Source organism: Octodon degus, unplaced genomic scaffold (assembly GCF_000260255.1).
Source record: "Octodon degus isolate 3935 unplaced genomic scaffold, OctDeg1.0 scaffold00012, whole genome shotgun sequence".
Classification (NCBI taxonomy): domain Eukaryota; kingdom Metazoa; phylum Chordata; class Mammalia; order Rodentia; family Octodontidae; genus Octodon; species Octodon degus.
Window position 1 is genome coordinate 20,642,865 of NW_004524588.1, and position 16,813 is coordinate 20,659,677.

Sequence of the window (16,813 nt, forward strand, 5' to 3'; positions counted from 1 at the left end):
CTCTACACAGCCATAAAGAAAGATGAACTTGAGTCCCTTGGGGAAAAATGGGTGGATCTTGGGGCCATAATATTAAGTGACCTAAATCAGATGCAGAGACGAAGTATTGAGTGGTTTCTCTCATCTGAGAAACGTGAAATATAAATAATGTAAAGAACAAAATGAAAAAGAGCTGTCCGAAGCAGGGAGGCAGATTGCAGAAGGGAGAGGTAGCTGGGGACAGGGGATGCGGAGAGTGACCTAGGGAAGGGAAAGGGGTAGGGAGTTGGGTGTACACGTGCCAGGGCTTCAAATGGACACAATGATTATGTGTTTTCAATATATACTAATACATTGTTAGTTGGAAAAAAAAATTAGGGGGGAAGAACAGGGCGTCAAAAACCCAACAGAAAAGGGCATGGGAGAGAGCCAAGTTCCAAGCCAAAAGATTTTTGATAAACTTATGAGTTATAATGCTTGGGTTTTAAATCTGAGTAATTTCTTACCACTTATTAACTGGCTGACCTTGAGTTCATTACTCTTTTTTCTTGGAGTTTAATCTACTTCCTGTTTGGGTATTCTGAAAATCAGAAATAAGATAGATTTAGGACTTGGCAAACAGTAGAAGATCGATACCCAGGGGGTTTGCTTTTATTTCACGATGAAGGAAAAGGCACTGTGCCGCACAGCCAGCCTAAGATTCTGTCACATTGAGAGAGAGAGAGAGAGAGAGAGAGAGAGAGAGAGAGAGAGAGAGAGAGAGAGGAATCCGAGGGTGGGTGAACGGACTGCAGGCTCCGAAGAACCCCAAGGCGGCGCCTTCCGCACCGAGCTCCTGAAGGGCTCAGCCCGCAGACACGGCGGCGCTTTCGCGAGGCGCCTGAGTCCTGGCAGCGAGAGCGCCGAGAACGAAGCCAGCCTGGCATTTGAAAGCACGCGGGCCTGTTGGAGAAAAAGAAAGGTTACTAATGTAGTCCAGATGCCTATCAAAAAACCAAGAGTTCCTCAAAGCTCCTCGACAGCAGGCTCTCGAAAAAAAAAAAAAAAATCCACGTGAATCCTACTATAAAATGACGGCAGTTCAGCTCCAGGGTGGCGTCTATATTATCAAGGACGCTCAGGAAGGAGTAACTCCAGGACAGCTAGAGCGAAGGAGAACTCAGGATGTCAGACGCGCAGAGATGAAACGGGCTGCAGAAGCTAAGAAAATTGGAAGCCTTAAATCAGAGCTCCATCTGCTGGATTTCCAGCGGGAGCAGCAGGGTACGCGTGTGCTTTTTTTTTTCTGCGGAACCGGGGATTGAACTCTGGCCCTTGCACTTATTCTACTGAGCCGTCTCTCGGGCCCGTGTGCTCTTTCCTGACACTAAACAACAAGTGGAACGCTTTGATGTTGCCACTCGGCAGCAGACAGCCCGGCGCTAGCGAGCAGAGTCTTTAACAGACCCAAGACAGGCCTCGCAGGAGGAAAAAGTGAACGTGGTGACCCTCCAGACTCGACTTAGGAGGACGGCGGAAGACGCACGCAGGGCAGCTGCCTGGCGCAGCGACTGCCCGCGGGAAGGAACCGCTCACCGGTGCGCGGAAACCCGAGGCACGCGGAGGTCTCACGGAGAAAACTCAACGCGAAGATGAAAAAAGGAACAGAGTCGTCCGAAACGCTGAAGTGGTATAGATAAGCCTTATCATTTACATAAAAAATATTTCAAGTTTTAGTAAAAACTTCGAATTCTATTAGCTCAGACAAGCCCAGGCGCACTCAGGGCGGGGCGGCCGCAGGCCCATTAGCTCCACGCCGCCTGGCTTCCTGCTCGCGACCGTGAGTTATTACTGATGTCTTCCTATGAGTACTAGTAAAGCCCCCTCTCCCGTGTCGTTTCCGGTTTGTCAAATCACTCCTATTCTTTTATACAATACTTACCCCTTTTTTCACTATGGAAGTTATATATCATTACAACAAAGTAGAAAACAGACGAAACAACTTCTAATTTTAATACTTATTCAAGAACGACTGGCCCTTGCTGGCCTGGTGCGACCTCGGGTCAGCTTAGTCTAGGAGCCGTGTCTGAGCCGCGGGGAGCTGAGGACCACCCAGATGCGGGGTGCTGAGCACACGCGGACCCCAAAGGCCGGGCCAGCACAGACCACGGGGCTGAGGCGGATTAATAAGGACCTTAGCGATTTGGCCTGGGACCCTCCAGCACCATGTTCTGCAGGCCCAATTGAGGCCGGTATGTTCCTCTGGCAAGCCACAATCATGGAGCGTCATGGCAGCCCACACCAAGGCGATATATGCTTTTTGACAATTCATTTTCCTACAGACTACCCTTTTAGGGGGCCTGCCGGTTAGCTCGGTGGCTTAAGCACCTGTTTCTGCAAATGCAGTGAGGTGCAGAAAGCCACAGTTTGATCCCCAGCTCCTCAAAACTTATCAGACCCGCCCTTAAAGTAGCCTGAGCCAGCCAAAAAAAAAAAAAAGAGAAAAAAAGGAAGAAAAAGAAAAAAAATTCCTTCCCTTCAAACCACCTAAGGTTGCATTTACAACAAAAATTTATCATCCAAATATTCACAGTGATGGCAGCATTTGTCTCAATATTCCAAGATCACAGTGGTCTTCTGCTTTAACTGTTTCTAAAGTTTTTTTTATCCATTTGTTCACTGCTGTGTGATCCAAACTCAGATGACCCCCTAGTGCCAGAGATTGCTCGGATCTCTAAAACGGAGACACAAGTAAGACAGAATATCCCGAGAATGGACTCAGAAGTGAGCCATGTGATGCTACCTTCCAGTCAGAATAACCTGTATTACAGCTGGAATACACTTTAAATTACTGTTCCTTTTTTTGATTTTCTTGTCTGGCTGTTCCTCTATCAGATCTCATCTTTTTTAAATTTTATTTTTTGTTTACCTCCCTCCATTCATTCACATGCTCATCTGAGAAAACTTAAGTTCTTCTAGCTTTGCACAATAACTGCTTTTAGAAACTGTAAAGTAGTTCCAAGAGAACAGGTGCCCAAGATTCAGAAATTTTTTTTTAATGGAGTATGTGTATTATGTCTTCACTCTAACTTGGTTATGAGACTAAGCCATTCCTCACAGCTCTAACTGCTGAAGCAGGCATCTGAGGGGGAGACAGATGCTCGGTTAGCTCACAAGGAAGCAGCATTTTTCTAGCAGCATCCGTTCTTGTTAAGCCTTCCACTGTTAGAGGTTTGAGGTTATGCAATATGCTTTATGCTCATAACTGATGTGGCTGGAGAGCTGGTATTGAATTTATAGCATCAGCAGAACAGAAAATGTGATGTATTTTATGCATGTCAGTAAAGGAATGACCTGTTCTTGTTCGACAGAAAATGGAAATTGGACCTCAAACGCTCTTTGTATTCCCAAAGTAGGGTCTCCAAACATTTTGTAATTTTCATTTAAACTGTTACAAGGCTTGGAGCTATTAGTTAATCTATCTTCCAATACACTGCCTAACATAGCACTGAGCAAACGATGCAAGTTATCAATGGATGAGTGATCAGCTAATAGCTCTGCTAGGAATTGATTTATTTTTCTTCAATGAAGTTGCATAAACCAAAAAAAAAAAAAAAAACTAATAACTATTAAGTACTGTGATCTAAACAACTGAGGTGAACAATTGTCAGCGTTGTGTTTTACTTCATTTTGTAAAGTTGTGAATTCGTTTTTATATTTTTGTGTTTTGAGACAGCAATTGAGACTGGGCGTGCTGGTGTGTGCCTGTAATCCCAGCTCTCTGGAGGCTGTAAACAGGGGGATCACTATGTGTCCGATCTAGTGAACACCCTGTAGACCCTTCACTAAAAAACAAAAACAAAAAAATTTACATCCCCCCAAGAATTAAATAAATAAAAATAAAAATCTGAATCCTTTATGCCTGCTTGCCTGGTTGTACACACACACTAGCAAGTTTAATAAGTAACAAATCAGGTATAGATGAAGAGGACTTCCTTAGCTCATGTCACTAATTTCTTCCAGGTATGATGTGTCAGTGCAGAGTAAGACTGTACACCAACATCACTCCTCTGAGGCATATGGTTTAGTGCTTAGGCAATTCCCTCCATGAACATAGCTCTTATTACTACATAATAAGCTCTGTCAATAGAATATGCCAACACTAAAAAAGTTATGACCCCAAGGAGGCATCTCTGAGCTGGTCAAATCAGTGCTTAAGAGCAGGGTCATAAATTTGTACAGCCAACATGCTTGTTAAAGATATTGGAGTACAATCAAAGGTGATTTGTTCGCTAGGATAAAGAATACACAGCCTTTGGAATAAAGTCATCTGCACAGCAGTTCTGTAGATGAAATATATTCTCTGAAGAAATCATGCACCTGCTCAAGTCCAGCTGACTACGTCTGGAGTTGTCAGGCCTTGCCGCTGATTTCCAAGTTCCCACCCCTCCCACTCTTCCCCTATGCTGGAGCCAGCATCTTGGCTATGTTAAGCTTCGTATGTCTGCATATCCAAGCTTCTCCTTGATTCCGTCTTGGAAGCTGCAGAGCTTCCTGGTCTCTGGATCGACACCCCGCCTGCACGGTCTAGCTCAAGTAGTGTGAAAGTGGCCAGTGACACTGGAAAGATCACCCTACACATCCGTTAAGTTACTATACCATTGTTTTGAGACTTCACACACCAGACATGGTAGAGTTAATTTATCTTTACTGATAATTTAATTTATCTTTACTTTTGTGTTTCGTAGTTACCATTTTAATAACCCAGTTCTATGCTACAAGAACCCCAGGGTCCTTTACAGCAGTAGGTTAGTTGGACAAACCATTCCTGGAGCGTGTGTAGTCTTGCTGTGTGAAAAGGGCTACCCCGGGATGAGCAGCTCCAGGTGAGTGAAGGAAAATGAGGATGGAGTTCATGCCACACCCTAAATCTCCACCGAGCTCTTCCTTCCTAAGAGGAGGCAAGAAGATGAAAGAAGTTTTCAAAAGCAAAGAACAGCAGGGAGGTAAGATGAATGTTTTGGTCTCACATAAAATTTGATTTATTTCATTTAATCAGTTTTGGGGAGTCATTTTTATGACTGTCTGATTTATTCTAAAACAGAGGATGCGTGAACACCAAGGGTCTTCTCCCTCATGTCTCCTCTCCCCCAAAGTCCTCCTATCCATGCCTGTTCCCGTTCCCCAATATTCCTACCCCCAGTGTCAGTAATTTCCTCTGAAAATCAGTACTATCACATATAACAAGGACTAATGAAATGAAATCCCTGTCATTATACCTTCCTAAAAGAAATTTCCACACTTGGGCCAAATTTATATGAGGGATTTCTTCCCATTGATCTACTTATCCCTTACCTGCTTTTATTTACATTTCAAATATAGTATTTGTAAAGAATATTGCACTGGTTTTCTATGTCTAAAAAAATTAATTTTTTGCCACGTTTGTCAGTAGTTTCTCAGAAAGAACAAAAATGAATTATCCAGCCAGATCCTTTTCTCTTTATAAACACAGAAACCACTTCCTGGGGAAGTCATTCTTTCCAGTGCAGCACGGGGGAAGTCACCAACTATAGCTATCTCATCCTCACGTTGTGTTTATGTGAGCATTCTTGCTGTCATACAGATTTAAAAAAAAAAAAAGAGGCGTACATGAATCACACGGTTGATGACCTAAACGTTGTCTCTCTATAAAAGCTGGGCCACCAGAAGGTAGGGATAGAGGTCTAGGGGTTGGTGGCCAGCACAGGGGTGTGCTTGAGGCCGAGGACATCAGGATGAAGTGCCTCACCATCTTCGCGCTGCTGTGTCTGCCAATCTGCTCATCTTATCCACTGAATGGAGCAGCAAAGGAAGAAGACCTCGATGACCTGGACTTTCCCCAGGTAATTAACGGCCACACACCTTGAAGCTCTGCTAGCTAACACAGGCAGAGAACAATACCAAGCAGGATGACCTGATTAAGAATTATTTTTTTGGACTTATTTAGCATCAGAGAACATCAATGTGCTAGAGGTGAAAATTCCTTTCCTTTCATCTTAACTGAGATGGAAAGCAAGGCCAGGGGAGCTGAAATGGCTGTGCAAGGTTAGAATAAAAGAGCTGCTGCAGGTTCAAGGCTAAGCGACAAGTGGGAAAACAGATGAAACTTACTTTAGAATTACTTTGCTTAAAATAATTGAAGGGGAACAGTGTGGTTACGTTAGTCTTTATATGAAGGAATAATCCTTTTGTCATTATTTGTATGTGTGTTCGAAAGAACTGGTCTCTTGGGCCAGCCAAATAGCTCAGTGGATTAAAGCGCCTGCAAGCAGGAACAGCGGTGGGGGATTCCATCCCCAGGCCTGCTATAGTGGTCCTGCCCCCAATTGAGACAGCAATTGAGACTGAGTAATGGTGCATGCCTGTAATCCCAGCTCATGGGAGGCTATCAACAGGAGAATCACTACGATTCCGATCTAGTAGTGAGACACTGAACACACTGTAGACCCTTCCCTAAAATAAAAAAAAAAAAAAAAAAGAAAGAAAGAAAAAAGAACTGATCTCACTTTAGTCTTGAAGCAGGTCTACATGAACAATGTGAAGTAGGAAAAGTTAGATATAGTCACCCAGTGAATTTATAATATTATGCTAATTCTTTTGCCTGGCTAACAAATTAAATTGCAATGAAATAATAAGGCATATTAATGAGAAAGCAAATTAAGTGTGGCACCTATGTTTGTTTCAAAAAATGGGATAATAATCAAAATAGATTTTGAAATTGTGATTAATGTTTAAAAATCATAAGAATTACTTACATATAAATTGTGCTTATTATTCCATTAGCGATACCTGGAATACTACTACAACCTTGGAAAAGACACAAAACAAGTTTATAGAAGTAAAGACAATGGTCCTGTCATTAAAAAAACCCAAGAAATGCAGAAGTTCCTTGGGCTGGAGGTGACAGGGAAGCTGGACTTGGACACCTTGGAGATGATGCGCAAGCCCAGGTGTGGAGTTCCAGATGTGGGCCAGTTCCACGACTTTCTCGGCACGCCCAAGTGGAGGAAAAACCACCTCACTTACAGGTAAGGCATCTAAAGGGCTTTAACATGGTATGGAGGGCTGGGGAAATAGCTCAGTAGACTAAGCGCTTGCCTGGTAAGTGCAAGGGCCTGAGTTCAATCCCCGGTTCTTAAAAAAAAAAAAGTATGAAAAAAAAAAAAAGTATGGAATTTTATCAGCTGTATCTCAGGTAAAAATCCTGCCTTCTTCATTGTTCTCATGCAGGATTGTGAATTACACACAAGATTTGCCACGAGAGGCTGTGGATTCTGCTATAGAGAAAGCTCTGAGGGTCTGGGAGGAGGTCTCCACACTCACATTCTCCAGGATGCACGAAGGAGAAGCCGACATAATGATCTCGTTTGCAGTTAGAGGTACTGAAGTAAAATATCCACTCATCAGATGTTTTGTCACTTCAGGCTATTAAAACAAAATCCCTTGTGATGGTTTATTTATGAACAATGGACATGACTCTACTCACAGATCTGACTCTGAGAAGTCAAAGGTCCAGGTGTCAGTAGACCTTTGGAAAAGTGGCACATTCTGCGTACATGTCATGTTCTGTGTCCCATGTGGCAGAAAGGCCTGGAGGCTCCGCAAGCCTCTTTTGTAAGGACTCTGATCCCATCCACAGAGACTTCATGGAATAATCATAAAGGTCCTACCTTTTAATTCTACTGTATTGGAAATTAACTTTTAACATACAGACGTCAAGAAGGTACTAACAGTCAGACCATAGCATGCGATGCTGATTGGAAAAGGGTAAGAAGAAAGAAATTCTGAATACTTATACTACTGTTGTTTCCCCCCCTGCTAGAACATGGAGACTTTTATCCTTTTGACGGACCAGGAAAGAGCTTGGCCCATGCCTATCCCCCCGGGCCTGGATTTTATGGTGATGTTCACTTTGATGATGATGAAAAATGGACAGAGGACACATCAGGTGGGTTTTAAGCCTCTGATGGTGGTTTCAGAAAAAATGTCTAGCTATCCAAGAACAATTTCACCCAGAGGAGAGGTAAGGGAATATCCTAATAAGTGAAATTTCTGATCAACTGAGTGGTAAACAGGAGTACTCTTCATTCAATCACTGTTGAAGAATTTTGTAAAATTTATGCAAACTCTTTGTTGTCTCACCAGGAGTTATATAACTATAAAATCCTATTTTCACACCTCAAGATCTAGTGAGCTTTTAGGACCAGTATAATTAATAATGTTTGGTATCACTTTAATTATAAGTGATTAATGTACAATGACTTCTACTAAGTCAGTTCTGAACCTAAAATGTGTTCTTAGGGTTCTGCTTCTTGCTCATTTGTCTCTTTTTCTCTTAAAAGTAAGTATCAAGAGAAAATGCCAGGCACCAAAGGACATGTCTAGGTCACCTTTCTATAGAGGCCCATCGTTATCACTAGCTCAGGAGCATTGTTTCCCGAGTTGGTTCTGAAAAACCCCAGTCGTACTAACACACAATGATTCAACTTTACTGCATGCTTTCTTTCTTAAAATGAGATTTGGAAACAGACTGCCAAAGCAATCCCTTTTGCTGAGACTGGGAGGGATCGTTAACACAAACAAAAGAACATCTCCACCGATACAAACCTGCAGCTCAGCCACCTGGAATAATATTGCTTTATTCTTTTCTCAGAATTACGGGCAGCAGTGGCTAAATGCTAGTAATAAAACACTTTATAATATAAAGAAAAACTGAAGGCAGCTGTGTTTGCTGCTGGAAGCTGCATTTAGGCATGTTTCTGTTTTAAACTAAAGAATGTACATATGCAATGGTGACTATACCAGGAAGATTTTTGATAATTAAAAATTAATTGAAGAATGGGGCGTGGTGGAGCACACCTGTATCCCAGCACTTGGGAGGTTGAGACAGGAGGATCACTCTGAGCTTGAGGCCAGCTTGAGGCAACAAAAGTAAGCGTAAGGCCAGCCCAAACTGCATATGAAACACTGTCTAAAAAAACAAAAAACTTGATTATGACAAAGAGGAAGAAAAACAAACCAGGCTAAATCCCCATGGGAATCAACCATCAATTTGTTGCTTAAGAGTTTAATGAATGTAGGGCTGGCCAGGCAGCTCAGCAGATTAAAGTACCTGCTTGGGCAGACCCAGGGGCTTTGCCTTGCCGGCCCAGCCCTGAGGGCACCCTGAGACAGCAATTGAGCCTGGGCATGTTGGCACATGCTTGTAATCCCAGTGCTTGGGAGGCTGAAAACAGGAAGATAGCTACTAGTCCAGTCTGCGTAGTGAGACCCTGTAGACCCTGTACTAAATACATTTTTTAAAAAACAGTTTGAGGAAAGCATAAATATTTGCAAGTTAATTTCAGCCAAGGTGGAAACTGGCAGGTATTAGGAAATATGAACGTGACAACCTTTTACTTTTTAGACAATCAAGAGCTATATGTATTGATATGCTATCAATCTTGGCCCTTCCAAAGAATTAGCCTTTGGAAACTATGTTCATCACTGTAAGTATTTGGGAAAAGAACCAGGAAACAACTAGAGAGAGACATAGTGAAAACTTGTATGCTGACCTCAGATCAACCATGAAAAGCGCCAGCATTTCAGTCAAGTATGGAATCTGCCAATCAATGAACCACATTTCAAGGGAGGAAACAGAAGGTGTGATGCAAGCGTGGCTTGGATATCTAGCGTATGTTTTATGTGTGTATTTTCAAAATGAACAGCTGCGAAGACTTTCAACATCTATGGTTTCTTAAATAGGAACCAATCTATTCCTGGTCGCTGCTCATGAACTCGGCCACTCCTTGGGTCTCTTCCACTCGGATGACCCTGAGGCGCTGATGTACCCACTCTACAGCTCCTTCAGAGACCTCACTCAATTCCGCCTTTCGCAGGATGATGTGGATGGCATTCAGTCCCTCTACGGTGAGCGATGCTGGAGGACTTGCAGAGGGGCCACCTGCAGTGTCTGAGAAGATCAGGAAAGCGTGTAAATGGGCATATGTACCCCACCTTGCCTAACGCTTTATCTCCCCCACCCTGTGGCCTTTAGGACCGCCTCCTACTTCTCCTGACACCCCTGTGGTGCCCACTGAATCTAGCCCACTAGAGTCTAAGATACCCGCTGCATGCGACCCTGCTTTGTCCTTTGATGCAGTCAGCACCTTGAGAGGAGAAATCCTGTTCTTTAAAGACAGGTGAGAGTGGAAAGTTACGCTTTCCTATCTGTTCTCATGATGCACAATGCTTAGAAAAGGAAAACAAACTGAAACTTGAATGAAATATATCCTGCACATTTTAGAATCATAACATTTAGATTGGATTCTGTGTGTGTGTGTGTGTGTGTGTGTGTGTGTGTGTGTGTTACTAGGTAATGAACTCAGTCCCTTTGCACCCAGCTTCATGGTATCACTAATTTGTGAAGTTGTACAGATTGGGCTTGAATTTTTAATCTTCCTCTCTCAGCCTCCTAGAGTGCTGGGATTATGGGTGTCCACCACAGTACCTGGCTATAATCTGCTTCTTACTACACTTTTAGCAGCTCTTTAGAATAACCCAGACTATATTTTAAAGACTTACAAAGAATGATTCTTGATTATTAGAACACAAATTCTATAAAGGCAAAGGCTTTTATCTGTTTTGTTTTTAAATACCATCAATCATGGAACATCTTTTAAAAATACTATAAATCTTGAGAAGCAAAGCAGTACCTTTACATTTCTTTTATAAAGTCACTATTTCACTGAATTGGTCTTAGCAAAAAAAATTACATATACTTCCCCACAATATTCAAATAGTAGCGAAAGATAGTTATAAGAAAAATCTTCCCATCCCTGACCCACAGTGGCCCAGTTATTTCCATCGTGCAATCACTGTTCCCAATTTCCTTTGTGTCTCTATTCACATACAGGCATAAGGAGGCACACAATATTTTGGAGAAATATTTATTGGCACATAATATAAACAATGATTTATAAACTTTCAAAACAAAGTTAAGCTAAATAATCATGTTGGAACTGATCGATATTCCTGCCCTACACTCTGGAATCACCCACGGGACAACCCAATACTACAAAAAGAATGAATTAACATTAACTGCAAGAAAAGAAGATTAGGGTTGCTTCTTTTTTAAAAAAGTAATTTTATTGAGAAACAAATAGCAATGAGACAGTTTCAAAACTGATTAGTAGGATAGTTTCAATAATTAATGTATTGCATATTGTTGTCTTCTTAGTGGTTATTCATAGTACAAGATGCAGACATGATATTCTGTCCACAAACTCTATTAGTACAAATTTTTCTGCTCATTGAATTAAGAGAAAGTAGCTGTATATATATATATATATATCCTAACTATTTTGAATATACAGATACAAAATGGTCCTTCATTTGTATCCCCTGTTTTTTAGTTTTGTCAGAGATAGGTATTCCATTGCCACTTAAATATTGTAGGTGCTTGAATTCAGCAAAGTTATCCAATATAGTCCAGTATTCTATAAGAGTAGTGTGGCAATGTCAGAAGCTGGCAATGTCAGAAGCTATTGACTTGAGCCTTTTACAGCTCAGCATATTAATATGGATTTACTTTTTATACTTCATTTTTATATTTTTCTCCTGGATGGTTAAGACCAAGATAAAGCAAGACCTATATAACAAGAAATGTAACTTTTGTATCTGACAAGGTCAGTCAAATCTCCTCAGGTACAGGGTTTCAGGATAAATCCTGAGGGTTGTTTCTTTGTGTATCAATGTTTCTCTGCTTATTTAAAGGAGAAAGACAATTGAAAACAATTTTTATATATTCCAGATATTTGTGGCGTAAACTCCACTGGAAACCCCAACCTGAGTTTCATTTGATTTCTACATTTTGGCCCTCTCTTCCATCAGATTTAGATGCTGCTTATGAAGTTATTAGCAAGGATACAGTTTTCATTTTTAAAGGCAAGTACTATCCACAATTTTTAAATTATTGCAATAAGCTCTATTGCAAAGATTTCCTTGACTATTCCCTTCGAAATGGGAAAAGGAACTAGGGAGGGGTAAAGAAAGGAAGGGAAAAGAAAATGATGAAAGAAGGAAAAAATGGAAACAGAGCTTTTATAAATAAGAATGGGAAGAAGTGTTGCAAGTAAAGTAGGGGAGTGGGCAAAAAGGATCAAGATGGGTCAGGTACAGGAACAACTTCTCAGTGACGCATGCAACCACTATGCATACTTCAAATGTACCAAGAATTTAATTAATGTTTTTAAAAAACCTTCATTGATAAGTGTTTTCACTATTATATTGTTTTTATTAAGTTTTAAATGGTTCATTGCTGCAAAAATCTACTGTCAATGCTTACATGAGCTTTGCACAAAAAGCATTTTTTAAATACTTGATGCAGACTGAAATCAATACATGCAGCATCTTAAATCTCCATTTAGTTTGCTATTTTAAAATCTCCCTACAGCCCAGGAGTCAAGAGGAAAAAACCTGGGAATAAAAACCAAACAAAAATAACATATCAACATTTGTGGAATTGTCGTATTAGAACAACAATAATAGTGAATATCTTATAGATGGGTAGGAAATTGTAACATAACTAAAATCATTCATTTCTGCACACACATACATTTTTTAATTCAAACGCCATAGGCGTTATCCTAGAACCTGACCGATTAGCTCCGTAACTTAGGTGGAAAGGCCAAGGCCGCGGTAGCACATCTATTCCTGAAGAATGGTGATGTGATGAGAACAGCTCTACGCTCTAAGCGTCTAAGAAGCAGTACAGTACAGGATCAGTTCAGAGAGAGGTAAACTGACCAGGGAGCTATCTAGGCCGGGTGGCTTCTCTGTCAGATTTTTAAACTACTTTTTAAACTTGTTCTCTTGGTCATGTGCTATTTGAGCTTCTGTTGTTTTTTAAGTCAGTTACACACTTGTATAGGAATTTACCAACTTGTCTATTTCCAAATCAGTTGCTACGACGTTTTCAGAGCATTGTTTTGTTGTAATTAACTATGGATGGATTTTCTCTTTTTCTTAATTTCTCATATTGATTCCTTTAAGCTTTCTATAATTCGTTATTATCTCAAAGGATATTTATGCGGAAAAGACAGTGGGGACGTGCTGTACTCTTATTCGTTCATCCACCCATTCGCTCATCCAGGCACTCACTCGTCCAAGAAACATCTGCTAGGTACACCGGACACTCGTCATTGTGCTAGTGGCTCCGACTCGATCCAAGCTTTCTCTTTAGCACAACAATGCCATTACAATCATTTCTAAAACTAAATGGCTTCATTCAGAGATTTTTGGGACTTTTTTTTCCCTAGGAAGTAAGTTCTGGGCTCTCAGAGGAAGTGAGGTACAAGCCGGCTATCCAAAGAGCATCCACACCCTGGGACTTCCCCCAGCCATACAGAAAATCGATGCCGCTGTTTCTGATAAGGAAAAGAAAAAAACATACTTCTTTACAGGGGACAAATACTGGAGGTAAGATGCGTAGGAATTTCTTTGGAGCCTAATCTTGTATCTTTCATGCAGAACCTGCCCACTCCACCTCTTTCTCTAACTTCAGGTATTCTCAGTATGAGGAAGACAGCTGACAGCTGCTCAGCTTCCCAGATAGAAAGGCCCTTCAGAATAGTGGTCCCTCCGTCATGCGTCCAACACAGAGCACAGACATCAAGAGAGACCAACAGGAGGGCCACATCTCCGTTGTGTCCTCTGGCCTGTCCCATGTTAGAGTACCAGGTGTAGCAGACTGGAAACAGGTTCTACAGCGTCCCATTGTGATAGAGAATGCGGAGCTTGTTTTTAATCAAATTTCTTGTTTGGGGTTTTTGTTTTGTTTTGTTTTTGCATTTTAGGGAAGGGTCTACAGGGTGTTCAGGATCTCATTACTAGATCGGAGTCATAGTGATCCACCTGTTTACAGCTTCCCAAGAGCTGGGATTATAGGTACATGTCACCACCCCCAGTCTCAATTGCTGTCTCAGCATGCCCTGGGGGTGGGGCTGGCAAAGCAGGCCCCAGGGATCGAACCTCCAGCCCTTGTGCTTGCTTGTAGGCACTTTAATCCGCTGAGCTATTTGGTTGGCCCTTTAATCAAGTTTCTTAATTCACTTTGTATCTTGTATGTGGTCCTTGTGTATTTGTGGCAGGTAGGCAGCCAACTTCTATGTGTCCAGGCTTAGAAAGCTGACCTCAAACATATGTTTGGAATCTCTGAAGAATAAAGTAGTGTCCCTTTTCTGGGCAGAATATTGTTTTATGTGATAAGCTCATAAGCCCAGGAAAGTCACATTATTATTGTATCCCTACAATGTTTACCATCTCTTTGAACAACTCGGAAAGTTTATCTAGGATTCCACATTAGAACATTAACATTATGCCATAATGTTTGCATCATGGTGTTTCTATAAAATATTGAGCTGGATTTCTCTCCATTGGTGCAGATTTGATGAGAAACGACAGTCTATGGAACAAGGCTTCCCAAGACTTATAGCTGATGACTTTCCAGGCGTTGACGGGAAGGTGGACGCTGTAGTCCAGAGCTTTGGTAAGACAACACCCATCTTGCTGGCAGTGGGGGTACTCGGGTATTGTACAGCGTCAAACTGAAGTGAAGTGTGTTCGGAGCCACCTCTGCACTTGCCCATTATAGACGGTAGAAATATCTGCATAAAATATTTACTAAAGCTTATCAAGCTGTACACTTACAATTTGTAGATTTTATGCTATATAAAAGATGCTGCCATAAAGTTGCTAAAATGTTTAAAACAAGAAATGAAAAATCAAAACAGTTTTTTAAATTATCAAGTCTTTTTTTTTTTGTCCTCTTTTTGAGACAGGGTGTCACTGTGCAGCTCAGGCTGGCCTTGAGCTCACTTTGTAGCCCAGGCTGGCCTTGAATTCACAACGATCCTGTTGCCTCAGCCTCCTGAGTGCTGGGATTATAGGCGTGTACCACCACATCCAGCTTTCAAATCATTGAGCCTTAAATACTTTTTACATTCCTGAAAATTTTAACTTTCTAAATACACAAATTAAATTTCGATTTTATTCTTCTCGAAAAGCTTCCAAACTTTTATTTCATATGTACACGCAAAGGGTAAACTTCCTATCTAAAACCAAAGGGTACAGCTTCACACAGATCCCATTATTTTTCTGCCCATTATGCTGCTATAAAAATACAACCAGGTACATCCCAGCTTACTGATGACTAAGTTTCACACCACTCTGCCCCTGCTGTTTCCTGTCCCGTCCCACCAGACTCTGTCTAGCTTGCTGTTTGCGTCATCAGTTGTTTACTTCGGTCACCGTGAGTTGTTACTATTGTTAGTCAGTTAAGGGACCCCCCCCCCACCAGGTGCTCAGATGACAAAGTTCAGCTGGTGCGAAGGGCAGGGGCAGGTGCAGCCCCGGCATGCCCTGAAGGGACTGTGGAGGGGGCTGCCACGCCCTGGCAACCGCAGCACTCATGCGGCTGGTGCCCTGGTACAAAAATAACTTGGCCGTACGTAATGCACATGAAGCAGAAAATGAACTTCAGTGCACTGTATCACTAGTCTGATTCGTTTTTGAGTTCAGTTGCTTTCAAACTGTGAGTTACTACCTAGTAGATAATAATATGAAGGTAAAGGGGGAAATTGGATTTTAAAATACCATAGAATTCCATCTATTTAAAGGCAGCAAATCTAACGTTTCGGGACACTGAAATGAGACAGAGGAGATAGGATCCTCCCTCCATCTTTCAATAGAAATGTGATCTTGGGCAATCCTAAAGCCTTCCTAATTCTCATTTCGTCCTCATTAATGATTCTTACACTGTATTTGCAAGTAAAAATTAAATAAATCATATAATACACCCAGCACAGTGCCTGACACAGAGGCCCGTTTAATAAATACTACCTTTTATTTTTTAAATTAATTTTATTCAGAAAGAAATAGCAATGAGACAGTTTCAAAACAGGTTAGCAGGACAGTTACAATAATTAATACATTGCATATTGTCTTCATAGTAGTTATTCATAGTACAAGAGGCAGACATGATATCTTGTCTAAACACTATTAGCACAAATCTTTCTTCTTATTGAATTAAGAGAAAGTAGCTGTATATCTATCCTATTTTGTATATACAGATACAAAATGATCCTTCATTTGTATCCTTCTTTTTTGTTTAGTTTTGTCAGAGATGGGTATTCATTGCCATTCAAATATTGTAGGTACATGAATTCAGCAAAATAATCCAACATAGTCCAGTAGTCTCTAATAGTAGTGGATTATTCCACTAGTCTCTAATAGTAGTGGATTATCCACATGACTGGCAATGTCCAAAGTTGTAGACATGAGCCTTTTACAGCTCAGTATATTAATATGGCTTTACTTTTTATACCTCATGTTTATACTTTTCTGCTAGATGGTTAAGACCAAAAATAGACCTGAGGATCAACTGAATGGATTAGACAATGCCACCTCTCACTTTTATTCTAAGTTATGTGTTGAAATTTTGACACGTTGAAGAATGTCTCATCATTTTCTTCATCTCTGATTACAGGGTTTTTCTATTTCTTCAGTGGATCAACACAGCTTGAGTTTGACCCTAATGCCAGGATGGTGACACACATATTCAAAAGTAACAGCTGGCTACTGTGTAACCAAGACAGGGAAAAGACAGATGTGGGCTTTTAAAATGAATAATGAACAGTTTCCTAATTTACTGTGGTCAAAATGATAAATTATGCCTGTCGGTGCAGTGGCCAAAGAAGACGAGGCCTGTCCACGTCCTTGTGTCACAGACCATTGACTAAAACATTTTACTTTTTTTTACATTGCACAGAAGTGAGAA

General features: G+C 41.1%; 1 protein-coding gene across 1 annotated transcript; it reads left to right on the forward strand.

The window, feature by feature from the left end:
- The first annotated feature begins 5,732 nt into the window (after positions 1–5,732).
- Positions 5,733–16,813, forward strand: Mmp10 (matrix metallopeptidase 10). Its single transcript, XM_004626230.2, has 10 exons — positions 5,733–5,840; positions 6,781–7,025; positions 7,228–7,376; positions 7,820–7,945; positions 9,742–9,906; positions 10,034–10,178; positions 11,789–11,926; positions 13,300–13,455; positions 14,421–14,524; positions 16,523–16,813. Exons 1-10 carry the CDS (start codon positions 5,733–5,735, stop codon positions 16,654–16,656), a joined length of 1,470 nt encoding a protein of 489 aa, XP_004626287.1. The 3' UTR covers positions 16,657–16,813.

Excerpts from the sequence above, each read along its gene's own strand:
- Mmp10 (XM_004626230.2), top strand. The coding sequence starts at position 5,733 with ATGAAGTGCCTCACCATCTTCGCGCTGCTGTGTCTGCCAATCTGCTCA. Across the intron at positions 5,841-6,780 it reads ATGACCTGGACTTTCCCCAG|CGATACCTGGAATACTACTA; the intron begins GTAATTAACGGC and ends TTATTCCATTAG. Across the intron at positions 7,026-7,227 it reads AAAAACCACCTCACTTACAG|GATTGTGAATTACACACAAG; the intron begins GTAAGGCATCTA and ends GTTCTCATGCAG.